The following is a 26713-nucleotide window of genomic DNA, read 5'->3' as shown; positions in this document are numbered from 1 at the left end:
GACACCTCTACCTTCTGGAATTATTGCACTAGAAATCTTAACAACTTTCTCTCCACAATGGAGCTCTAAACAACCTCCTCAACCTACTCTAAAAGTAGGTTATCAACATGTTCTGATTAGCAGCCAATCTGAGACTCCCTTCCGCTGTGAAAAGAATCTGACAAGTGGAAATGAGGCAAAAGGAAGGACATGTGATGCATATAAAATTATTTTGTAAAACTTTAAAGCCTCAATTACAACGGACTGGTTAATATAATCATCAATAATTTGTGCTCATGTTTTGGTTGCTTTGCTTTATTTTTAAGACATTAGGCTAAGGTTACGCTCTTCTTATAATGAAATCATTTTAGCAAAATTCTGCAATATCCCATTCCTATCATGAGGATGGCAACAAGGAAAAGCAAGCACATACTTCTGGAGACTAGATTCGGACACATTTGATGGAAGACAGCTCCAAGCTTCCCTTAAAAACAGGCCCAGTTTTCTGACACACCAGTTCACTTACCTCTCCCATCGCTCTTCCCTCCAGAGCAAGTGCTTGAAAATCATGATTCAGTTCATCCATAGAACGCACCTATCATTCAAAATAGAGAAGGAAAAAGTTTCGAGTTAGCATCTTGAACTATACACTCACGTTAAACACAACTGTTTACTTTCACATATTGACAAAGACATGACTATAATCGAGTGGCTGAGATTAAACATCCACTTACCTTTAATCATCAGGGTTCAGAGCCAATGACCCCTGTTTTCTCCCCGCCCATTCTTTTTTTAAGCCAGAAAAAGTATATTCCATCAAATGAGAATGATGTTAGCTATTTTTCATATATTTTAAATTGATAAGACCAGCATGCTGAAGGGCAATGACCTATGATTATGTGACCTGAACACAGCTCTGGACTCAAAAGCCACAGTGCTTGCCCCCAACTGTGAAAAGCAAGTAGAAGCAAGGGCACAGATAAAGAAGATGTGGTTTATCTATACAATGGAATACTACCTGGCAATGAAAAAGAATGAAATCTTGCCAATTGCAGCAATGTGGATGGAACTGGAGGATATTATGCTAAGTGAAATAAGTCTGAGAAAGACAGATTCCATATGTTTTCACTCATGTGGATCTTAAGAAACTTAACAGAGGACCATGGAGGAGGGGAAGGGGGAAAAAGTTACAAACAGAGAGGGAAGGAGGCAAATCGTAAGAGACTCTTAAATACAGAGAACAAACTGAGGGTTGATGGGGGCCGGAGGAGAGGGAAAAGTGGGTGATGGGCACTGAGGAGGGCACTTGTTGGGACGAGCACTGAGTGTGGCACAGAAGCCAAATTGACAATAAATTATATTTAAGAAAAGAAAAGAAACAAGGGTACTCATTTGATCCCACCCAGGATTTGCTTGACAACCTCAGGGAAAGGCACTGTGAACCATATTCTCTGCAGAGGGGCTCCTGGGATCTCAACTCCAGGAGGAAAAAGACAGCATTTATCCCAAGAAACCCTTCAAACCTCACCTATCATTAAATGTACTACCCACATCATAACAATCTTTCCAGGCTTCAATTAACTCCTATCTAAAGTCATTTCTACAAGATAAGGTTAAGATCAAGGACAAGTGTGAAACAGTGTATTCGAAACAATAATTCAAAAGCCCTGTGTTGTCTAATATTCTAGAAGTCCTCTCGGTTATGAGCAGCAAGCTGTCCCTCGTTTAGTCAAGAGGATGGCTCTTCTGCCTACCTGAGAAAAGACGGCGCAGTGCCTGAAGCAGGGTCTCCCAAACCCCTCATCTGACCATCACTACCTCCCCGTGTAGGTGTCCAGCTGCTAGCAGGGGGTACATGCTGAGGTCAGGCTAGGGGCGGGCAGGGAGAGGGAAGAGCATGAAGAACATGAGCCAGAATACAGCTAGGAGAATCAATTGAAGGATTTTATTAACAGGGCTGCCTGTTTATCACCCAATAATATTAATTTGACTGAACTGACACCACGTAAAAATATAGTTGCACTGCTGTTCTGAGTCACATATTTTCAAAACCCAGAGCTGATACACGCCACAAAATGACACAATGTGTCACTAAGACAAAACAGCTTTGGGATGCTTGCTAAAAATGGAAATTTATAAAATTCAAAATGAAGCTAAAATTCAGTCCTATGAGAACAAAGAGACATGGAGACCAAGTTGTTTATTGTGGTTAAAGTCGTTTCAAAGGGCCTTGAAACAAGCTATGAAGACCTTACAAGGTGTTTCCTTTAGGTAAACACACTGAATAAGCTTCTAAACTATAAGTGGCAAAGATAAAGGGGGGAGGGGCGGTGGGGGGAGGGGAGAACAAGGACAGGATGTTAACTGGAAAACTACAAATGTCATAGGAAATCATTTTGAACCATCAGGCCAGAGTTTACATTTACAAAACATGTAAATCAAATGCATAAATCTCTAGATCTAGCTCTTTCTGTAGAATCTAATCATACACTTAACAAGAGCTAGGCATCTCTTGAAAATCCAAAAATCTACAGTTTTAACCAAGAATGCTGAAAATTCTATTTATATTTCCCAAGGAGGGAAATAGAGGAGTAAGGGAAGGTATGGAACAGGCAGTACGCATATTTATGTCATCATCACAACAAAGTCACAGCAATGATTTCCATTTAAAAGTTGAGAAAACAGCCTGAGAAATGCCCTTCCCAACTATTGTTAAGAGGGCAGAGCACTTACATGGCACTGACAGGATTTAAATCCAGGTCTTCCAATTGAAAATGCAATGTCCTTCCTATGTGGCCAAGCTGGGCTTTCAGGAGTGAACTCTCCTGGGTCTTTTCACCTTTGCTTTCCATGGTCTCCTCCTCCAACCTTCAAAGTCAACCCATCCTGCTCTTGGAGGAATTTCCATTTCCTTCTATATGATCTTCCAATCCACCATTCACTCATTCATTCTCTTTCTCTCTCTTCCCCCCCCCCCACCCCCGTTCTCATTTGCTAGCTCTGTCAGGTCTTCTCTCTCCCTCTCTTCAGTTCTCTCTTCACCTCCTGCAGTCCTCCCTAGCAGAGGAGCCACTCTTCCTCCTCCCTCTGTGCACCACACTCCTAGCTCCTGTTAGGGGTTCTTCTCACCCGGGGAGAAGGAGCCTCACTGTCCAAAGTTTACCATTAGCCCACAGGTGACTAGACCAGGCAAACCAAATCATTCTCACAAAAAAATGTTTTTAACTAGTCAGGAACTTATTGTTTAGAGTAGAAGCTATATCTGGCATGGTCATCAACACCAGGCAGACTCTCCACACAAATTCTTCCTGGGAAACAAAACTAATGATCAGAAAAAGCAGCTCAGGAATCAAAGGAAATCAAAGAATGAAGAAATATTTTAGGCAGGTAACCAAAGAAGCTCCTATCATAAAAGAGAAAAGATGGCTATGAATTATAGTCAGAGTAAACGCTCCCATCACGACAGAACAATCCTTCTCAGTCCTGGCGCTCCACTTTTCCTTTCTCTAGATTTGAGTGCCAGGTTAATGTTCATTTCTAGCACCGCTTACTAATTCCTTCTCCTTTTCTGCTAAATGTAAGATGTCCTTCCTTCCACTAACTGATCTTACCTATGTCTTTTTGTTTCACAAATCTATTTCCTATTTTTCCTCTTCGGGCTACTTGCCAGTAACATGTAACGTTCTCATAACCATCCAGGACTTTCTCTACCACTGCCCCTCCCCAGAAGGCATCTGCCAGTCCCTTTACTAAAGAAGCAAAGTGAGAAAAGCACTTTAGTGCCCGCCCTACCTCTATATTCCTCTCTTCATCCCACCACAGATACCATCCATACACAGGCCCTACGCTTCTGAGCTTCCCTTCCATTCCCCAGCTCCCAGAACTTTCTTCTATAAACCTCAACACCTCTCTCTCCTTCTAGCAGGACTCCTGTCCTAACTAGACCTATAATTTAGAAAATTAAGTTGCATACTTTACCACACAGAAGTTATAAAATCAAAGCAAATAAACCCAGAATTACATATCACACTTGGAAAATTAAAAATTAGGCAAAAGTATCACTTTAAAATCTTTAAGATAATCACATTCTAAAGCGCCTGCCCTCTTCATCACCCCTTGAGAAACCCTACTTACCATACCCAATGTCCCATAAACTTATCAGAATCATCAACGAATGATACACATGTCACTATTACCTTACCTGTAAAACTGAGATAACATCAACTATTTTACAAGTCTGTGTACTGGTTATAAAGGAGACACAATGTCCAATGCTTAGTAGGCACTTATTCGATTGTACCCACCTCACAGGTTATTCTGTTTTAAGTAACTGAATAATGTTAATGTCTCCTTCACCCATTCATCCCTTGTTGGGAGGGCGGAGGGTGGTCTCTCCAGTTCAGCATTTCCATAATCAATGTATTAGAAGTACCTAGATCATGCAAATATCTAAATTACTTTCTAAAACTTAGCATCTCAAAGTATGCTAAATCATCCATTCAGAGAAACTTCAACACTTTTACTCTCCAGCCTCATCCATTCAGAAACTTCCAAGAGAAAAACAGAAAGAAAAAAAAACCCACCATCACTGGCTCAACCTCATGTTCTTTCAGTTCTCAGTTTTTAAAACACTCAGTAAAATCACTTTCTAAAATTCCTTCATTCTCGAACTTCCCATGCCACTATGTTCTCCTGATTCTCCTCCTACCTCACCTTCAGATGTTTGACTCTTTTTGCCACCAACATTATAGTTGGTGGGGGGGGGGGGGGGGGAGAGACAACAACCTAGGCACAAAGACATCCAAATGTATAAAGTCTGTGATCCAAATATTTTATGAATTACAATTAATCCATTTTTCAAGCAGATATTATTGAACATTATACCTCAAAGAATGGAATGAAGCAAATAATCACAGTAGACCAGACAGTCCAGAAAAAAAGACCTATAACAGAAGCACGTTTTGATAGCGCTGTGGTTAGGTTCTTAGCCTTACTTTACCAGCATTCCTGTCTCCTAACTGCTCAGTGTGTCTTCACAATCACCGTCCCTTTACTTGAGCCAGTTTGACCAGCTCTGTGCTGCTTGTACAGAAGAACCAAACTCAGACACAAGGGTATCGCTGACTTGGTATTTATTAAATCACACTTGAAGTCTATTTCTTTTTTAATGTTTGTTTATTTTTAGAGAGAGAGACAGCACGAGCAGGAAATGGGGGATGAGGGGCAGAGAGAGAAAGGGAGAGAGGGAACCCAAGCAGAGCCCAATGCGGGGCTCAATCTCTCAAACTGTGAGATCATGACTTGAGTCAAAGTCAAGAGGTAGATGCTTAACTGACTGAACCACCCAGGCGCCCTGATATATTTTAATAAAGAGTAGCTCTGAGCTATATAGTGCACTTAGAAAAATAAAATTCAACAAATCAATACTTTCTGAATATTCTCTGTAATGGACATGTTTCAAGACATCTGCTCAGAAAGGACAAGTTCATGATTCCCACCACCTCTGGCCACAAACACCTACTGCAAAAGTATTCCCCTAAATGGCCAAATCCCTAGTAACCTGGTGGGAAATGATAAACTGACCTAATCAGGTTCCTCTCTTACCATCTGAGCCTGACAGCTGTAGAGAGATAAAATGAAATTTCCTAAAGATCTGGCAGTTGGGACTATCATTTTTGATTCAAGTATAAGCTGATGAATAAGCAGGAGACAGTCAACACACAGAAAGATGGTGCTGGAAACAGAAAGCCACCCAGCACCAGGGGGGGCCCACATTTACATTTTCTACTCAGGGGAGGTCAGAGAGAATCCCTGGAATTCTTTCACTTAATGCCCTGAATTTTTGCTAGTTAGAATATATTTCTATACCTTGAGACTAAAACTTACTAGAATATTTGTTTCCTCAATCACTGAATCTAAGTTGTCAGAGGAGCTTTTGTGCCCCACAACTACCTTTGTTCTCCTGGAGGATTTTTTGCACAGGCAAGCCTAGATCACGAGGGCTCTGTTTCACTAGCACAGATCCAGAACAATAGAAGCAGGAGAGCTGGTGCCAAGAACCATACAGGAAGGAGACACCAGTGAGACAAAGCCAAGCAAAAGCAAGAGAAACTTGAGGGGTGCCTGGCTGGCTCAGATGGTTAGCACATGCGACTCTAGATCTAGGGGCTGGTCTGTTTGAGCCCCATGTTGGGTTTAGAGATTACTTTAAAAAAAAATAAAACCTTAAAAAAAAAAAAGCAGGAGCAACTTGAGTGATGAAATATGGAAAGGGAATATGAGAATTAACTACTAAGTCTGTTCTATAGCACCTCCTGCACCACTACGTATCTGTATCATAAACAATAACAACTGATATTTACTAAGCCTTACTTTGTGCCAGACCATCCTATAAATACTTTATATGTTTTGTGATGTGTTTAACAGTCACAATTTGAAAATGCAGGTGCTCCTACAAAAGCACCCACTTTGTAAGAAAAGCAAAAACTGATTACATTTCTCAAATAAAATCTAAACACATCAGCATTCTTCTTGGGGCGGGGGGGGGGTGGCATTGACCAAAAACACCCCACTCTTTCGGCCTAAGTGGCTGCAACCTCTGCTACATGATCTTATTCATGAAGGTTTCCATTCTTTTTCACTGTCAATAACAACACTAAACACCAGCATCTGCTGAGTTTCAAGGCACAATACTACAAAAATAGACGTTATTCCACTTTATACACTAGGAAACCAAGGTTTAGGTAAGTCATTTGTGCGAAGTCATACAGCAGATACAGTGGAATTCAAATTTAGGTCTCTACCCTTTACTACCTTCTCTGTTCTCGTCAAAGTCATGTACAAAAGCACTCCTGGGTTAAAGAGTTGTTCCAGCAACTAACTGCTATTTTGATGCTGTCTTCTATGATACACAATGGGGAAAATGAAGTCACCATGCCAGGATTAGACTGAACGTCCACTTCTTTATTTATTTTTAATGTTTATTTATTTTTGAGAGACAGAGAGAGGGAAAGAGAGAGCGAGCGAGAGCAGGGGAGGGGCACAAAGAGAGGGAGACACAGAATCTGAAGCAGGCTCCAGACTCTGAGCTGGAGCTGCTACTGAGGCTCAAACTCATGGACCACAAGATCATGACCTGAGCCGAAGTCAGATGCTTAACCAACTGAACCACCCAGGGGCTCCCCACCCCCGCCGTCTACTTCTTTATTATCTATCATTAAAGACTGCTACTACCTTTCCTAATTAAAGTAAATATATTAGAGTTACAGATTTCCTAATGTGCTAGTGGCATTCTGCTAGGATGATGAACAGACCCACATAATAAACTACTATGATTAAGTTACCAAAACTGTTTTGCTACCAGACTACCAGAATATATACACCTCATGTAAATGTCAGTACTTCCCAAACATAAATGAAAACAATTTAGAAAGTAAAAGGAATTAATATATATTTTCAAAAATCATTTAATGATATGAGTGACCTTTAAACACAAATGCTGGTTCTGCCAGTCTTTTTCTTCTTAATTTCACCAATCATGTTCAAGCTGAGATCAATAATGAAGACAAGGCCATTTTAACTGCAAAAAGAAACTGCTTAATTGTTATGGAAGAACCTAATAAAAAGTACAAAACTTAAGATCATGATCAGAGCTCCTGGCCGACTCATGTTAGTAGAGCAGCAACTCTTGATCTGAGTTCAAGCCCCTCCCTGGATGTAGAGATTACTTAAAAATAAAACACCTTAAAAACTTAAGATAATGATCAATCTTCTCTCTTCTTGCCTGGAAATTACTATCCATAGCCAGATAGCTGACTGGCATATTCCTAACCACCAAGAGAACAAAACTGAAAAACATTAAAGAGATCCCTATACTACTAATATAGATTATATTTACCTCAAAAAAATGTTTATTTGCAAACGGGAACACACCAGAAATTGTTCATTAGCAGTAAAAAGCTTTCTTCTGAAATACCAATCTCAAGACAGAATATATGGAAAAAATAAAAAAAGATAAACGAAGAATACTCATCCAGAAGTTCTTAAATCAGGCTGTGACAAATCTGTGTCCAGCTCTTTTCAAAAAAAGAAATAAAATGTAAAGGCACCACTGACATCACTGCAATCAGGAACAATCTTACTGGCAGAGTATTAGAGTCTATGTCAAAGTAACAAAGATTTACCCACAAAACAGGCACAGAAGTGGCTTTTCCAAAGGCTTGCTAATATCAAATTTTCTGAGATTCACTTTGTCACCCCTGGGGCTGACTAACGGGCATGTAATAGCAGGCATAAAAGGTTTATATGAATTTCTACCATAAGAAGGGTTTGTCAGAGAAAATAAATTAGGGGCCTACACAGCCACTGATAGGAATTTTCTACAAATTATAAGACAGTGAATATTTTTTAACAGAGATACAATTCAGACCACCACTGGAAACTACCAATTTTGGAAAATAAGCTCAGAGGAGAAACTATCAGCTCCAGGGGGTGAGGTCCTTACACAAAGACTACTTCTCTAGTCTCTCCCTTGTTGACAAACCAGAAGGTGGACGTAAACAAAAGTTCAAAGACCATGGCACACACGTTGTGCTGCTCTCTTAACTGCTGTCAAAACCCCTAAGTAGCAAAACCACGCTTTGCCGACAGTGCCATGGCAGTCCATCTCATCTCTCTAAAGTAACCCCCACAGTATTAAAGACGTGACCAGCAGCACACACAAGTATCTGTAATGTGAGAAATTGCCCTTGGTCTTACAAGTGATAAAAATAGCAGAAACAGAACTTCCAGTGCCAGCTTCTTTAAAATGGTTCTTATCGTGCTTAGAAGAATACTTTGTCATGCTTTTTAGAGCATTTCTAGAAAGAAATTTGATGGGGCGCCTGTGTGGCACAGTTGGTTAAGTGTCTAATTTTGGATCGGGTTATGATCTCATGGGTCGTGAGTCAAGCCCCACCTCGGGCTGTCTGCTATCAGCACAGACCCTGCTTTGGATCCTCTGTCCTCCTCTCTCTCTGCCCCTTCCTGCTCCTTCTCTTTCTCTCTCTCCCCCTCTCGCTCTCAAAAATAAACAAAGAATAAACTAAAAAAGGAAATCTGGCCATATGCATCAAGCTTTATAAATGCTCATTCTCTCTGATCCAGGAATTCCACTTCTAGGATTTTAGCCAAAGCAAATAATCAGAAATATGATCAAAGACTTGTTAACAGACCTTTAACCTGGCACTGTGATGGCAAAAGTAGTAAAGTTAAAATAAATCAGAAATCATTAAGTATAGCATATATTCATTTATAAAATTTTATGCAGCTATTTAAAATATGTTTAAAATTGTTAAACAGACAAAATATATATGTGTGTAAGGTTCTAAAGCAGACTACAAATCCACATATATAAAAAGATATGAATGTATTCCCACACAGAGACATAAACAAAGTAAGACTAGAAGGTTAAAAAAAAAAAAAAAAAAAAAAGACTAAGAGGTAATATACTCAAATGTTAAAATTTCTTCAGTACTTTCTATATTTTGTATAATGCCTATGGGAAAAATCAGAAAGAATCTTCTAAAAACAAATTTGACAGTATTTTTGTCTTTAAAATATTAATACCTTTCAAGCCAATAATCGTCTTCTAAAAACATCTTGAATAACCACAATAAGGAACAAGTCCTACAAGCCAAGGTGCTCATTGTGCAGTTACTTTCAACAATAAGAAAAAAAACAGTTAAGGAATACTTTCAACAGGGGCGCCTGGGTGGCTCAGTCGATTAAGCGTTCAACTGTTGATTTCAGCTCAGGTCATGATCTCACAGTTTGTGAGTTCGGCCCCTTATGCTTGAGATTCTCTCTCCCTCTCTCTCTCAAAATAAACAAATTTAAAAATGTCTTCAAAAAAGAAAAATACTTTCAACAACAAGTTAGGGGTAGGACAGCAAACAGTAAATAAAAAGGTCAGTTATGGTATATCCAGAAGCAGTTTCTGCAGGAACAGCACTGTGAAAAAGAACAGAAATAGAATGGGCCTTTTTATAGCTGTTAGAATAGCTCATACTTATTGACTATGTTCTAGGCAGCAAAATGTATTACTTAATTCTCAAATTATAAAATAATTCCCAACTATCCTCCATTTCCCACTTTTTTTTTTTAATGGAGGAGGGAACTGAGGCAGAGAAAGGTTAAAAACTTGCCTAGAGGTACCCAGGCAGGCTGGCTCCAGTGTCCGACTCTTCCCAGGGTCCTATATCGGGGGGACCAAAATGTGGGGGGGGCTCCAACTGCTGGGCAACAAAGACTCAAGGGCCCATCCGGAGCCACAAAGCTGAACTAGACAAGAGCCTGTTAGGAACTCAAAAGCGGAGAAGGGGTTGTGCACACTACTCTGCCGCCCAACTGTGTATCTGAAGATAGGACAGCCACCCACACAGCCCGTCTGTGGCCAGAACTCTAGGATCCTTCTCCGTTAATTCAAGGATGATCAAAAGGAAATTAAGTCATCATGAGACTATAGGGAGTAAACTACTTAATGAGGAAAAAAGAAATCACATCCTGAATATATAAAAGAGAAGATTTCTGAAAATGACTTGCCTATTGGAAGAGAGAATACAGATATATAGACAAAAATTCATAGCAAAATTCAAATCCACAAGACAGTAAACAGTGAGCCAAATAAATAATAATGTAAACAAATTTGAAAAGAACTCAATCTGGAGGGGAAAGATAAAGATTAAAATAAAAGATAAATGAAAAAAAAATGGAAACCCAAACATCTATCAACTGATGAATGTATAAAACTTAGATAGTATATCATACAAAAGAGTATTATTTGGCCATAAAAAGGAATGAAGCATTGATACATAAACACACATGAACCATTAAAACATTATGTAAATGAAAGAAGCCAGACACAAAAAGTCACATATTTATATGATCCCGTTTATATAAAGTATCCACAATAAACAAATCTACAGAAACAAGAATAGATTTGGGTTTGCCAGGGACTTGGGAAAGGAGAAAATAGGCAATGACTACTAATGAGTACAAAGTTTCTTCTGGAAGTGCTAAAAATGTCCTACAGTTACACAGCTGATAGTTGCATAACACTGTGGATGTACTAAAAACCACTGCATTACAAATTTAAGGACAAATTTTAAGGTGTGTGAAAAATAGCTCAATAAAGCTGTTATTTAAAAAATAGTAGTTGGCAAACTTTTTCTGTAACATGGGTTTTGTGGGCTACACAGGGTCATTACCATATATTTCTTTTGTCTGGTTTGTTTTGATTTGTTTCAACTATTTAAAAATGTAAAAACCTTTCTTAGCTCAAGGGCCATACATAAACAGGCAGCGAGCCAGATTCGGCACAGAGGCCATAGTTAGCCAAATCTAGTTTAAAAATAAATCATTTTGGGGGCGCCTGGGTGGCTCAGTCGGTTAAGCATCCGACTTCAGCTCAGGTCAGGATCTCTCAGTTCGTGGGTTCGAGCCCCACGTCAGGCTCTGTGCTGACAGCTCAGAGCCTGGAGCCTGCTTCTGATCCTGTGTCTCCTTCTCTCTGACCCTCCCTTGCTCATGCTGTCTCTCTCTCTCAAAAATAAATAAATAAATAAAACATTAAACAATAAATAAATAAATAATTCTTAAATTTTTCCAAGGGACTACATGCCAAGTTAATGCTGATCTGTAAACTAAATAAAGATCTTTTATCAAACTTATAAATGGAGTTCCACAAATGTTATTAGGATAAAGGGACCAGGGAAAATGTACTAAACAGAATTTAATATTTTTATCAATAATTAAAAGTCATATAAATGGTAATAAAAACCACATTAAAAAATAAAGATAACTGCTCACATGAAAAGATGCTGAACACCATTAGCCATCAGGAAAACATAGATTCAAACCACAATGAGATACCATTACGTACCTATCAGAATGGCTAAGATAAAAAACAGTAACAATACCAAACACTGGTAAGGGTACAGAAAAATAAGACCAAACGTGACTGGTAAGAATGCAAAATGGCACAGCCACTGTGGAAAACAATTCAGCAGTTTCTTCAAAACCTGAACATGCGACTCTCCTATGGCAGAACGCACACCGGCACTCCTAAAGCAATTATCCCAGGGAAATGACAACTTATGGTCACAGACACACTTGAACATGAATGTTCATAGCAGCTCTATCTGTAGCAACTAAAACCCAGAATCTGCCCAGATGTCATTCCGCAGGTGAAAAAACTGCGGTACATCTACACCACAGCACAGCAACAAGAAGGAACGAACTACTACATGCAACAACTTGCTAAATCTCCAGGACCTTCTTCAGAGCAAAAAACAGGCCCAAAGGTGATATGATGATTCGATTCATAACAGTTTGGAAAAGACAAAATTCCAAAACTGAAGAATAAGAAATTAGAAGTTGGGGGTAGTTCCCCTACGCCCCACCCCACTAAGGGAAGGTGAGTGTGGTTATAAAACGAGCTACTCAGGGGCGCCTGGGTGGCTTAGTTGGTTACTCTCCCAACATCAGCTCAGGTCATGATCTCACAGATTGTGGGTTTGAGCCCTGCATCAGGCTCTGTGCTAACAGCTCAGAGTCTGGAGCCTGCTTTGGATTCTGTGTCTCCCTCTCTCTGCCCCTCTCCCACTCATGCTGTCTCTCTTTCTCAGAAATAATTAAAAAACATTAGGGGCGCCTGGGTGGCTTAGTCGGTTAAGCGTCCGACTTTCGCTTAGGTCATGATCTCGCGGTTCGTGGGTTCGAGCCCCACATCGGGCTCTGTGCTGGCTGCCAGCTCAGAGCCTGGAGCCTGTTTCAGTCTGTGACTCCCTCTCTCTCTGACCCTCCCCTGCTCACGCTCTCTCTCTCTCTCTCCTAGAAATAAAAACATTAAAAAATTTTTTAAAAAAACATTAAAAAAATTTTTTAAATAAAAAAAAGTTTTAAAAGGGCTGCTCAAAGGTCTCTTGTGGTTTGAACTATTTGGGATTTTCATTATGATGGTGAATATACAAACCTACACAGGTGATAAAATTATACTGAACTTGGGGGCACCTGGGTGCCTCAGCCAGCTGAGCATCTAACAGGTGGCTCAGATAAGTGTCTAACTCTTGATTTCAGTTCAGGTCATGATCCAGGGCTGTGGGGTCGAGCAACACATCAGGCTCTGCACTGAGCACGAAGCCTGCGTAAGATATTCTTTTTCGGGGCGCCTGGGTGGCTCAGTCGGTTAAGCATCCAACTTCGGCTCAGGTCATGATCTCGCAGTTTGTGGGTTCAATCCCCACATCGGGTTCTGAAGGCTCAGAGCCTGGAGCCTGCTTCAGAGTCTGTGTCTCCCTCTCTCTCTGCCCCTCCCCCACTCACACTCTGTCTCTCTCTCTCTCTCTCAAAAACAAACATTAAAAAAAATAATAAAGATTTTCATTTTTTTCTCTCTCTACCCCCTACGCCTGCCCTTCTGCCCCCCTATCCCACTCGCTCACTCTTCTAAAATAACAGAAAGAGGCCCTTTATCTTCATGAATAAAATTTCCATACAACATTTAAAATACACACACACACACACACACACACACACACACTGAACTTAATACACACACACACAAATGAGTTCAAAACTGGAAAAATCTGAGTAAGACTTGGATTTTTATCAACGTCAGTATCTTAGCTGTGCTGTCATGTTACACAACATTACCTGCAAGATGTTATTAACAAATGTTATACTGTAAAATGTTACCACTGGGGAGAAATCTGGCAAAGTATGTAAGGGATCATACACCGTATTTTTTTTTACTCTGTATTATTTCTTACAATAGTACGTGAGTTGACAATAACTAAATCAAAATTTTAAATTAAAAAAAGACAGCTGTGGGACACCTGGGTGGCTCAGTCAGTTAAGCATCCAGTCAAACTTCAGCTCAGATCCTGATCTCACAGTTAAGTTCGAGCGCCACTTTGGGCTCTCCACTGTCAGCATGGAGCTTGCTTTGGATCCTCTGTCCCCCTCTCTCTCTGCCCCTCTCCCTTTCACTTGCTCTCTTTAAAAAATAAAATAGACAGAGGAAGGAAGGAAGGGAGGGAGGGAGGGAGGGAGGAAGGAAGGAAGGAAAGAAAGAAAAGAAAGAAAGGGAAAAGGCAGGAAGACAGGCAGACAGAAGGGTGGCTCGGTCAGATTTTGGCTCAGGTCATGATCACAGGGTCATGGGCTCAAACCTCACATCAGGCTCCACCACGTAGCCTGCTGGGATTCTTTTTCTCCCTCTCTCTGTCCCTTACCTGCTTGTTCTCTCTCTCTTTCTCTCTCTCTCTCAAAATAAGTAACATTAAAAAAGAAAAGACCACTATAAAGAAATAATGAAAATACAACTTAAAAATGATAGTTCCAAAATATGAGAACAGAGAGTTGCTGGAGGGGTTGTGGGGGGGGGGGATGGGCTAAATGGGAAAGGGGCATAAGGAATCTACTCCTGAAATCATCGTTGCACTATGTGCTAACTTGGATGTAAATTAAAAAGTATTTTTTAGAAAAGAATAAAATTCAAAAAAAATTGATAGCTCCAAAAAGAACATAGTTCCTGAGCAAAAATAAACTAAAATTAGCAAATATATAACCAAAAGAACGTTTTTCTCAAGCTACAAAAAAAAAAGTCTCACTCAAATAGCACATAAAAATCACATCCGGAACAAGCTATACTAAAGTTGGAGTACTCCTTCAGTATCCCAGCAGGGGGGGGAAAGAGCTTACTCTTGATTCTCTAGAATACTACATGCCAAAGACATTAAAATATACAAACTATGGCCAAAGATTTTGTCTTGATACAACTATCTTTCACATATTAAGGCAACAGGAACACAACACAGAAAAGTAATAAAAACATGCCACCCACATTCCATCTTTCAAGTAATGAGCATTCTAGCTGAATTAAAATTAAGCACACAAAACGGATAAACAGTCACAAAACCATTTAATGGAATACTACTAAGAAATAAAAAGAACCAATATACTGTTATATACAACATAGATTCTCAAATGCATTATGCTAAGTGAAAAAAAAACAGATTCAAAAACTAAATACATTTACAGTTTATGACATTTTGGAAAAGGCAAAACTAGAGGGGCAAAAGACATACTCATGGTTACCAGCAGCTGGAAATGGAGTTAAGAACTGACTATGAAGGGGCTCCATGGAACATGGGGAAGGGTCAAAACTGTTTCATATCTTGATCATGGTAGTTACAAGAATATATGCATTTGTCAACACCTATAAAAGTGTATACTAAAATAATATATTTTACCATATATAAATTATATCCTAAAAACAGAAAAAATAATTACACAAGAGGTAGAATAGCTTTACAAAGATCTAGCAGTATTTTTCCCATCCCTTGATTCAAACTGCAAATATGGATAAACAAAATATTCATTACAGCACCACCTACAATGGTAAAAATTTAGAAGCTTAAATGACCAATATTAGGAAATTATATAGAAAAGAGTGAGGTCATTAAATATAATGGAATATTACATAACCTTAAAATTATCTATGGAAATATTGTCACAAAACTATAATCACGGAAATGTTTTTATTTTATCTGAACTTGTTCCAAAAAGGATTCAGAGTGACTTACAAAACCAAGTAAATTCAAATAGTGAGAAAATTAAGGCAAAAGGAAAATAAGAAGAGCCTTGTTTATAAAATGTATGCAACTGAGTCCAATATACTTGCTAGAAATGAACCATAAATTTAGCTCTAACTTCTCCAATGGTTATACTCTGGTTTCTCTTCAGATCGCATAAATCTTTCGCCTTTTTAACTTCTCCAATGGTTGACCAAAACACGTTTTTATAATTTTGTAATTGGATGTACTTTCCAAAATATTTACAATGAGCATTTTTAGATTTTAGAAATCAAAAGTACCTACTAGCTATTATTTTTAATGGGAGGGAAGAACATTTTATTTGATTTTTAAATCACTGTTTATGAGGATACACAGAATGGAACTGAGCCATGGAAAGAGTCCTTAGTTCACCTATAACAGAAACAAAATTATATTCATTGTCAATAAAAATGACCCTTCTTTTAACATATCTGCATACATACATAGGTTTTTTAAGTAATCTCTACACCCAACATCGGGCTCAAACTCACAACCCCAAGATGAAGAGTTGCACGTTTAGGGGGCACCTGGATGGCTAAGTCGGTTAAGCGTCCGACTTCAACTCCAGTCATGATCTCGCAGTTTGTGAGTTCAAGCCCCACATCTGGCTCTGTGCTGACAGCTCAGAGCCCGGAGCCTGCTTCAGATTCTGTGTCTCCCTCTCTCTCTGCCCCTCCCCTGCTTGTGATCTATCTCTCAAAAACAAACATTAAAAAAATTTTTTTAGAAAAAGAGTTGCACATTCAACCGACTGAGCCAGCCAGCTGGTCCCTCTGCATGTATTTTTAGTTGTAAAGGGAATAAACACTGCTGAGATAACACACAGTTCCTTGAGTTGAACATTTCATTATTACTGTTACAGTTAAAAACAACTGGCACAAGAACTAGAAGTTTCCTCTAGCTATCAAGTCTTCAACCAGGAGGCCTACAAAATGTCTTCCTCCATTTAGCAGCCCTGTCACAAACCCTCACTACTCCTCTGTTTCAACACTCCATTGTACTATGTAAGGCAATAAGGAATTTCCATTGACTAAATCTACCCAGATAAATCACAGCAACATAATTAAGAAGGCAGCTACCAAGCACATCAAATAGCTCATTCTGGACTTTATGATCCTAAAAGAGTACATAATACATAAACCCAAAACTGCATCTGTGGGAGAATATATTTTTGAGTTTTATCTCCTCTGTGCGCCTGGGTGGCTCACTCAGGCACTCACGCTCTTGGTCATGATCTCAGTTTGTGGGTTCAAACTGTATCGGACTCAGTGCTGGCAGCATGGGGCCTGCCTGCTTAGGATTCTCTCTAACCCTCCCTTGCTCCTGCTCTCTCTCTCTCATAAAAAATAAACTTAAAAAAAAGTAAGAAGTGCTAATCAAATTAATCTCTTAATCACTGGCATGTATTAATTTAATTCTTTATAGAATTCCCCCTGATGTTAGGCAACTAGTAAACCTTCATTTGCCCCTTTTTTGAGCACAGTTACTATCTTTAGTTCCTTACCCTTAACACAGTTTGTATTACTGTGAGGTCTTGAAGTATGGAAGTTTTCCCTCTTGGGGTTGAAAAGAACTTCAGCTATAGCAAACTTATCAGGTCTTAAACTTGATTATGGGTGCTGTGGGTGCCATGGAATAATGTTTGAAACTGGATTTTTTTTTAACGTTTATTTTTGAGAGACAGAGAGAGACAGAGCATGAGCAGGGGAGGGGCAGAGAGAGAGGGAGACACAGAATCTGAAGCAGGCTCCAGGCTCTGAGCTGTTAGCACAGAGCCCAATGCAGGGCTCGAACCCACATACCATGAGATCGTGACCTGAGCTGAAGCTGGATGATTAACCGACTGAGCCACCCAGGCGCCCCAAAATTGGATTTAAAATTCACAACACATAGGAGTTTTTGTCTTCCCATTAAAAACAATGTCTTTTAGGTAATTTTGAATTCTGAAAACAATAAACCCTGGCTGCAAACATTTTGGCAAGTACAGACAACTACAAAATGGTATAAAGGCTACTGAGAAAATTAAAGCAGGTAAGGGGGACAGAACTGTAATTTAAATGGTATTCATGGAAGGCCTCAAGAAGAAAGTAACATTTAAGCAAAGGACTTGGAAGGAGGTGAGGGAGCAACTTTTATAGCTACCTATGGAGAAGCATTTATACCTTAGGGGATGAGGTATACCTGTGATTCCAGAAATAACAAGAATTATCTTAAGGTCACTCCAAAATGCCATTAAAATACAGGAATTAAAGTGTAGGCCTAGGCAGAAAACATATCAGGAGTTGCCGCTCGGGAATTAAAAGTGGCCTGTGGGGAGCAGGGGGAAAGTGGCCCGTGAAACTTCTGGAGAAGATGGGAATTGTCATTCTGATTACAGTGATATTTCATGGGTGAATACTCTATGTCAGAACTATCATATTATACATTTAAAACATGTGTTTTATTATATCAATTATACTCAATAAAAAGTAATTTAAAAAAATTCTAGCCTTAGAGCCCTAGCCCTCATGGTTTTGATTTCGAGTCCCACACTGGGTAAGCAGCAGCCCTGCTTCAGGTGAGCCCCTCTTCTCTCTCTCTCTTTCTCTCTCTCTGCCCCTCCTGAGATTTTCTCTCTTTCTCCGCCCCTCAGTCACTTGTGCCTTCTCTCTCTCAAAAAAAAAAAAAAAAAAAAAATCTGGGGCACCTGGGTATCTCAGTGGGTTAAGTGTCCGACTTCAGCTCAGGTCATGATCTCGCGGTTCATGGATTCTAGCCCCGCATCGGGCTCTGTGCTGACAGCTAGCTCAGAGCCGGGAGCCTGTTTCAGATTCTTTGTCTCCCTCTCTCTCTGACCCTCCCCTGCTCATGCTGTCTCTCTCTCTCTCAGAAATAAATAAAACATTTAAAAAAAAATTTTTTTAATCTACAAAAATAATATATATACCAACAGAGAAAATAAACAATACTCACACAGTGTTGGCAGAAATTTAAATTTGTAGAACATGGAAGTCTGAAGAATAATGTGGAAATATGTACCAAAATCTTAAATACATTCCTTTGTTTAATTTGTCAATTTCACTTCTGTAAATATAGTCTAAAGAAATGACAGCAGAGGGGCACCTGAGTGTCTCAGTAGGTTAAGTGCCCAACTTTGGCTCAGGTCATGATCTCACAGTTTGAGTTCAAGCCCTGCCCCAGGCTCACAGAGGCCACTTCAGATCTTCTGCCCTCCTCTCTCTGCCCTCCCCCCTCGTTTTTTCCCTCTCTCAAAATAAATATATTAAAAACTTTTTTTAAATGGCCACAGAACATAAAAATAAAACTACCATATTCTTACTACAGCATTGTCTAGAATGTCAAAAGCTGAAAATACTCTATAAATTCACTGATGTGGGAGAAGTCAGTCAAAATAAATTACTGCAGCAAGGCCCTTAAGGAAGATACAAACGTTACTGACCTGAAAGGATAGCCACAATATATTAAGGGCAAAAAGACTACGATACAATGTGTTCCCACATGTGTAATATGTAATATACTTAGAATGTTCCCACTTGGCTTAAAACTACAACACACTCATAAATCTGTGTTTATATATACAGACACAGAAAACACCTAGAAGGAAAATGACCTGTGCTGTTGAAAATATTTTACTTTGAAAAAGTTAATGAAAATGTTTAGATCATAAAAAATTTCCATTTTAGACATAAAGTAGACTAGTGGTCGCTAAAGGAATGAGGGAAGTGGACAGTGACTGGTACTGGGTACATGGTTTCTTTTTGGCATAATGAAAACGTTCTAAAATTTGACTGCGGTGATGACTGCACAACTCAGTGAATACTTAAAACCACTGAACAGTGCATTTTATTCTATTTTTTGAGACAGAGGCTGAAACAGAGAGTGAACGTGCAGGGGAGACGAGCAGACGATGGGGGGAGAGGGAGGGAGGGAGGGAGGGAGGAGGGGTAGAGGGGCAGAGAGAGAGAGAGAGGGAGAATCTTAGGCAGGCTCCTCACTCAGCGTGGAGCCCAACGTGGGGCTCGATCCCACAACCCCGGGATCATGACCTGAGCTGAAATCAAGACAGCACCACCTAGGCACCCCTGAATAATACACTTTAAGTGAGTAAATTGTGAGGCACCTGAGTGGCTCAGTCAGTTAAACATCCAACTTTGGCTCGGGTCATAATCTTGGAGTTCTCCAGTTCGAGCCCTACATCAGGCTCTGTGCTGACAGCTCAGAGCCCAGAGCCTGTTTCAGATTCTGTCTCCCCTCTCTCTGCCCCTCCCCAGCTCACGCTGTATCTCTCTCTCAAAAAATAATTTTTTATTTAAAAAATTCTTAATAAACAAGTGAATTGTATGGTATGTGAATTACATCTCAAAATTTTTTAAAATTCTGCTTTAGAACAAAGTCCATAACCATAATACAGAATAAAAACTGTTAAAAATCAGTTTGGGGGCACCTGGCTGGCTCAGTTAACAGAGCATACGACAATTTTTTTTTTAAGTTTATTTATTTAAAAGAGATACAGAGCAGACAGAGAGAGAGAATCCCAAGCAGGCTCTGTTCTGTCTTTGCAGAGCCTGATGCGGGGCTCAAACCCATGAACTGTGAGATCAGGACCTGAGCTGAAACCAAGAGTCGGATGCTTAACCAACTGGGCCACCCAGGCACCCCCAGAGCATACAACTCTTGATCTCGGGGTCATGAGCTCAAGCCCCACAGTTGGTATAGAGATCACTTAACAAATAAAGATTTAAACAATAAATAAAAAATAAAGATAAAGTTCAGTTTGTAACTTATACTATGCCCCAATAAAAAGCTTGAACCCAAACAGTACCTCTTAAAAACCTTCAAATAGGAAAAATGAGTCACTAGTCTTAAAAACAATTAACTACTGACAATATAGGGTTAAATTACAACTCTGATCCTATGTTCATAGTGTACTTTCTGTACTCTCTTCTTGAACTATGTCAGTACAGAATATTCACTTCAGAGAACAGGAATGAACTCTGTAACTGTATCAGGTTGAAAAAGTATGGCACTGTGTTCCAATAAGTGATGTAACTATGAACAGAAACAAGGTTTTAATGTTTTACAAATTAAAGAAAGTAAATCTTGCTCCCCCAGCCCCTTCTGTTTGCCCATCTTTTAGGGTTTCAAGGAAGGTCAAAAGGCGGGGGAGGGGGACAAAACAAGAAGAAAAAGCATAAAACCAGAGCTGACAAGAATTAATTTAAAAGTTCTTTAACACAACCTTTCAATAAATGCTAACTGGCTCCTTCTCTTCAAGCCCCAAAGCCTCTCATTAAACTAAGACCACACAGTTCTGTTATACCTCACACCTTATCAATTCAAAATAACATCTTAATACCCTTCGAAATAAAACATTCCACTCAACAAATCTCTTCAATATGCCCTGAAAACATACTGTATCCATTCATCATTCAGGAGGTAGACACTACATGCCAGGCACTGGGGATGCAAGGCTGAAAGACTCTTCAGGAGGACCCACCACAGCAGCTGCCAACCACAGTGTGCCCGAGGGTCCCTAGGGTGTGTGTTTAAAAAAACACAAGAACTGCGTCTCATCACTGGAGATTTTGATTCAGTAGGTCTGGCCTTACGCCCAAGAATGTGTTTACTGAAACCGCTTCCTAGCACCCAATGGTGAAAGAAAAAGTAAATATTTCACTCCACTACAGGGAGCTGAATGTTGCAATAAGATGAGTATCAAGTATGACAGCAGCACCAACAAGACACCCAATCTCGAAGAAAAGAGTAGAATAATGGGGAGAGTTTACCAGAGATGAGGATACTTTAGTTGAAACCTGAAAGATGAGAAAGTGGCAAAGTGGATGAAAACAGAAAGGAGTTCCAAACAGAGAAAACTGCATAAGTAAAATAGCACAACTATGCTGAGGAATTACACACACTATAAAACTAGCAGGTATGTTCAGAAAATTACAAATACTTCAATACAGCTGAAGTAGAGTAACAGTAAAGACCAGTAAGCGGGTACAAAACATGATGGACCTAAATTAGTCTGTGCTGAAGAGTTTAGAATCTATTCTAAAAGCAACTGAAAAACAAAATACCAAAATTTAGGCAAGGTTGAGACAAGAGATTTGTGTCTTCAGAAATATCAATTTGGCAGCAACACAGAAAATAGGGGAGGCAGGCAGCACAGAAAACCAATCAGAAGACTACTGTAAATGTCCTGGCAAGAAATATGAGCCTATCAAATATAGCAATATAAATATAACCTTGGAATTGTTTGTTGGAGGCTGGAGGCAGGGATCTAAGATTCCTAAGTTGCCTGTAATGGGGATGGCATCCACAGAAACAGGATGTAGGGAATGACAGACACTAAGCAAGTTCAGTTTTGAACAGCATCATATCACTCACTGAGGACCTATTATGCATCCAGGATTTAGCTCCTATAGTTAGACATACAAACTAAACTCTTACTGGTGTCCCTAAACTTTAATATATGCACAGCAGATAGAGCTTAAAATGTGTGATGTGGAAAAAGAGGCCTGTGTGTGCGTTTTAGGGAAAAGGTGAATACTCCATGAAGAATGGTACGTCTCCAAACAGACTGGGCTGGTGGAAAGGGCACGAGGCAATCACCTTCAACATATATCATCTGAGACCATAAAACATGCTAGCTCATTTTTCTTTCCCTGCATTCCCTCATTCATAAAATGGAAACGATAAAAACCAACAGAGTTACTGGGGATTCAAATCATACGTAAAAAAGACTAAAACGGTTTCAGAACACAACGAATTACATGTCATTATTACTTCTAGATACAGAAAGGCAGTACTCAATATTAAAATTTCTTCTAGATCTCACTAGATACACTCAACCTATCCTAGCAACCTCTGCTCAAAACACTAACTTTTTTTTTATTAAAACAGAGATAATTAATGTAAAAGAGATCACTGCATCAGAAAAAAAGTCAAATGATTTCCAAGATCTTTTCCAGTACCAAAATTCCACTGCAAATGTACTGGCTAATTCACTTTCATTCAATACAATAAATCAAGCTCTTTTTCTTTAAATACATATTTTTCTTTGTTTTTTTTTTTTTAGCAATTTTATTTATTTATTTATAAGTAAGCTCTACATTCAACATGGGGCTTGAACTCATGACCCCGAGATAAAGAGTCACATGCTCCACAGACAGAATCAGCCAGGTGGTTTAAACCTATTGAAATTTCAGGGTTTGAAATCTGGAAAATACAAAACACGAGATGTAATCGAATTGCCCATAATCTCCCCACCCTTCCAAATAAAAGCAATATTTTGCTCTACTTCCTCCCAGTCCTTTTCCATGTACACCACTCTTAATAGATACACAGAACTTAAAGCCCATTTTCTAGATAATAAATTAACAATTGAAGGAACTGTATTTAATATAAAATTAGGCTGGGGCGCCTGGCTGGCTCAGTCAGTAGAACATGCAACTCTTGATCCTGGGGTTGTGCGTTCAAGCCCCACATTGCATTTAGAGATTACTTCAAAAAATAAAATGGGGCACCTGGGTGGCTTAGTCAGGTTAAGTGTCTGACTTCGGCTCAGGTCATGATCTCACAGTTTGTGAGTTCCAGCCCCGCATCGGGCTCTGTGCTGACAGCTCAGAGCCTGGAGCCTGCTTCCAATTCTGTGTCTCCCTCTCTTTCTGTACCCACCCTACCCTCCCCCTGCCCCGCTTGTGCTCTATCTGTCTCTCAAAAATAAACAAACTTTAAAAAAAATTTTTTTAAGAAAGTGAAATACACACACACGATTAGTCTCATCTGATCTGTGTCACCCAAACACACCACAGCCCCATCTTTAGCATTCATTTCAACACTCACTGAATTCTCATCTCGAAAAAAATTTCTTTATAATTTCTTTCTCACTTCATGAAACTAAGTTTCTTCATAGAAAGAACAATATATTAATTTCACTGGTTTGCATTTTACTGGGCTTCTGACACATATAAGTAGGATCTCCTTAATTTGGCCAACTGGGGAAAAAAAGAACAATCTGAATCAATAAATTCTTAGCAAATTAAGGAACATTTTTTTAATTAACAGCAGGTATGGTGCTTTTAAATACATACAATAACTAGAATTAGGTTAATGAACTGTTCCGTTGTTAAAGTCATTAGGGAACTTCCTTAACAGAGAAAAATGATTTTTCATTAGTGGATCAACTGATTATATAATCATGACATCTAAAGAATAGAGTTTCCTAAAAACACCTGTTCTCTATAATTTAAGTACACCTCTTCCCAGCGTTGTAAACAAGTTTATTTATGCTGTTAACCTGAAAACACTTACTTCATAGAGAAGAAAGTTACTATTAGTTCCAGTAAAACTTATTGCTTAGAAAAACCCCAAATCCATGGTGGAAGGTTGTAAATAAACTAACCCTCCCAAGCTTATTTCTAAAAAGCATTGACACATGTATGACAAAAAATCTCAACGAAACAGGTATAGAGGAAACATACTTCAACATGATAAAGGCCATTTATGACAAAGTACATCATACTTGAGGGTGAAAAACTGAAAGCTTTTCCCCAATAATCGGAACAAGACAAGGATACCCATTCTCGCCACTTTCATTCAACACAGAACTGGAAGCCCTGGCCACAGGAGACAAAAAAAGAAATGACATCCAAATTGGTAAGGACGAAGTAAACTGTCACTATTTGCAGTTGACATGATACTATTACAAAAAAGAACCTAAAGATTCCACTAAAAAAACCATTACAATACATGAATTCAGTAAAGTTGGAGGATGTAAATTAACATACAGAAATCTATTGCATTTCTATTCACTAATAAGGAATGATGACAAAGAGAAATTAAGAAGACAATCTCAGGACACCTGGGTGGCTCAGTCAGTTGAGCATCTGACTCTTGATTTTGGTTCAGTTCTTGATTTCATGGTTTGTGAGATCGAGCCCCACTCAGGGCTTTGCACTGACAGCACAGAGCCTGCTTGGGATTCTCTCTCCCTGTCTCTCTGCCCCTTTCCCACTGGTGCTCATACACTCTCTCTCTCTCAAAATAAATGAACATTTTTTTAAAATCTCATTTATAATTGCATCAAAAAGAATAAAACACTTAGAAATAAATTTAACCAAGGAGGTAAAGACCTGTACTCTGAAAACTGTAAGACACTGATTAAAGAAATTGAAGATGACACAAATAAATAGAAAAGTATACCATGATTACAGAATGGAAGAATTAATAGTTAACAATGTCCATATACCCAAAGCAATCTACAGATTCAATGCAATCCCTATCAAAGTATCAAGAACACTTTTCACAGAACTAAAATAATCCTAAAATTTGTACAGAACCAAAAAGAACTCAACAACAACAACAAAAACCACCACCACCACCAAATAGCAAAAGCAATCTCAAGAAAGAACAAAGCGGCCAGAGGCATGCTCCCAGATTTCAAACTATACTAGAAAGCTACAGTAATCAAAATAGTATGGCACTGGTACATAAAGACACAGATCAACAGAGACTAGAGAGCGAAGAAATAAATCCACACATATATGGTCAGTTAATCTACAACAAAGGAAGAATATACAATGGGGAAAAGACAGTCTCTTTGATAAATCATGTTAAAAGAACTGGACAACTATAGGCAAAAATCTGAAATGGGACCACTTTCTTCTACCATACAAAAAAATAAACTCAAATGGATTAAAGACCTAACTGTAAAACCTAAAGCCATGAAACTCCTAAAAGAAAACAAAGGCACAGTAAACTCTTAGACAGGAGTCTCCTGTATTTTTGGATCTGTCTCCTCAGGCAAGGGCAAAAAGAAAACAAATGCAAAAATAAATAATTAGGACTACATTCAACTAAAAAAGCTTTTTCACAGTAAAGGAAACCATCAACAAAATGAAAAGTCAACCTACTGAATGGAAGGTGATATTTGTAAATGATATAACTGATAAGAAGTCAACATCCAAAAACATATGAAGAACTCATACAAGTCACCACCAAAAAAACCCCAAATAATCTGATTTAAAAATGCACAGAGGACCTGGATAGACATTTTACCAAAAGACAAACAGATGGCCAACAACCACGTGAAAAGATACTCAACATTATTAATCATCACAGAAATATAAATCAAAACCACAATGAGATACTCCCTTGCACCTGTCAGAATGACCAGTATCAAAAAAACAAGAAGTGGGGTGCCTGGGTGGCAGAGTCAGTTAAGCATCTGGTTCTTGACTTTGGCTCAGATCACAATCTCACATTTCATAAAATCGAGCCCTGCGTGGGGCTCTGCACAGACAGCAGGAGCCTGGTTAGAATTCTCTCTCCCTCTCCCTCTGCCCCTCCTCTCTCTCTCTCCCTCCTTTCTCTCTCTCTCTCTAAGTGTATCAACTTTAAATATAGACTTTAAAAATGTAAAAAAAAGTGATGAATCACTGGCTTCTACTCCTGAAACCAATACTATACTGTATGTTAACTAACTTAAATTTAAATAAATTAGTTTTAAAAAGAAAAGAAAAGGTGCTAAGAAAATATGTTCCTTTAAAGTGCCCTCCTTTAATGCTCATTACCATTTAGCCCATCCCCCACCCATCTCCTTTCCAGCAACCCTCAGTTTTAAGAGTCTCTTATGGTTTGCCTCCCTCTGTTTTTATCTTATTTTTCCTTTCCTTCCCCTATGTTCATCTGTTGTGTTATTTAAATTCCACATATGAGTGATATCATATGATATTTGTCTTTCTCTTACTGACTTATTTCGCTTAGCATAATACACTCTAGTTCCATCCATGTTGTTGCAAATGGCAAGATTTCATTCTTTTTTATCATCTCCAGGGTTTTTCTGTTGAGCATTTAAGGATATAAATAATAAAGCCCTTATTTAAAAAAAAAAAAAAAAAAAGACAAGTAACAAGTGTTATTGAGGATATGGAGAGAAGGGAATCTTTATGCTTAGTTGGTGGGAATGTAAAGTGGTAGGTACAGCCACTGTGGAAAACAATGTGGTTTCCTCAAAAAAGTTAAAACCAGAAATTCCATACAATCCAACAATTCCACTTGTGGGTATTTATCCA

General features: G+C 39.0%; 1 protein-coding gene across 14 annotated transcripts in view; it reads right to left on the bottom strand.

The window, feature by feature from the left end:
- PUM1 (pumilio RNA binding family member 1) overlaps window positions 1–26713 on the bottom strand; it is a 129672-nt gene that overhangs the window by 89875 nt on the left and 13084 nt on the right. For all 14 annotated transcript variants that reach the window (XM_039230303.1, XM_039230368.1, XM_039230377.1 and 11 more), the window contains one exon: window positions 506–574. In XM_039230303.1, the coding sequence (XP_039086234.1) occupies window positions 506–574 (69 nt within the window). The remainder of the gene's footprint in view (window positions 1–505; window positions 575–26713) is intronic.

Source organism: Hyaena hyaena, unplaced genomic scaffold, assembly GCF_003009895.1.
Source record: "Hyaena hyaena isolate Hyena2069 unplaced genomic scaffold, ASM300989v1 scaffold_3, whole genome shotgun sequence".
Taxonomy (NCBI): domain Eukaryota; kingdom Metazoa; phylum Chordata; class Mammalia; order Carnivora; family Hyaenidae; genus Hyaena; species Hyaena hyaena.
This window is presented reverse-complemented; position numbering and strand designations above follow the sequence as displayed.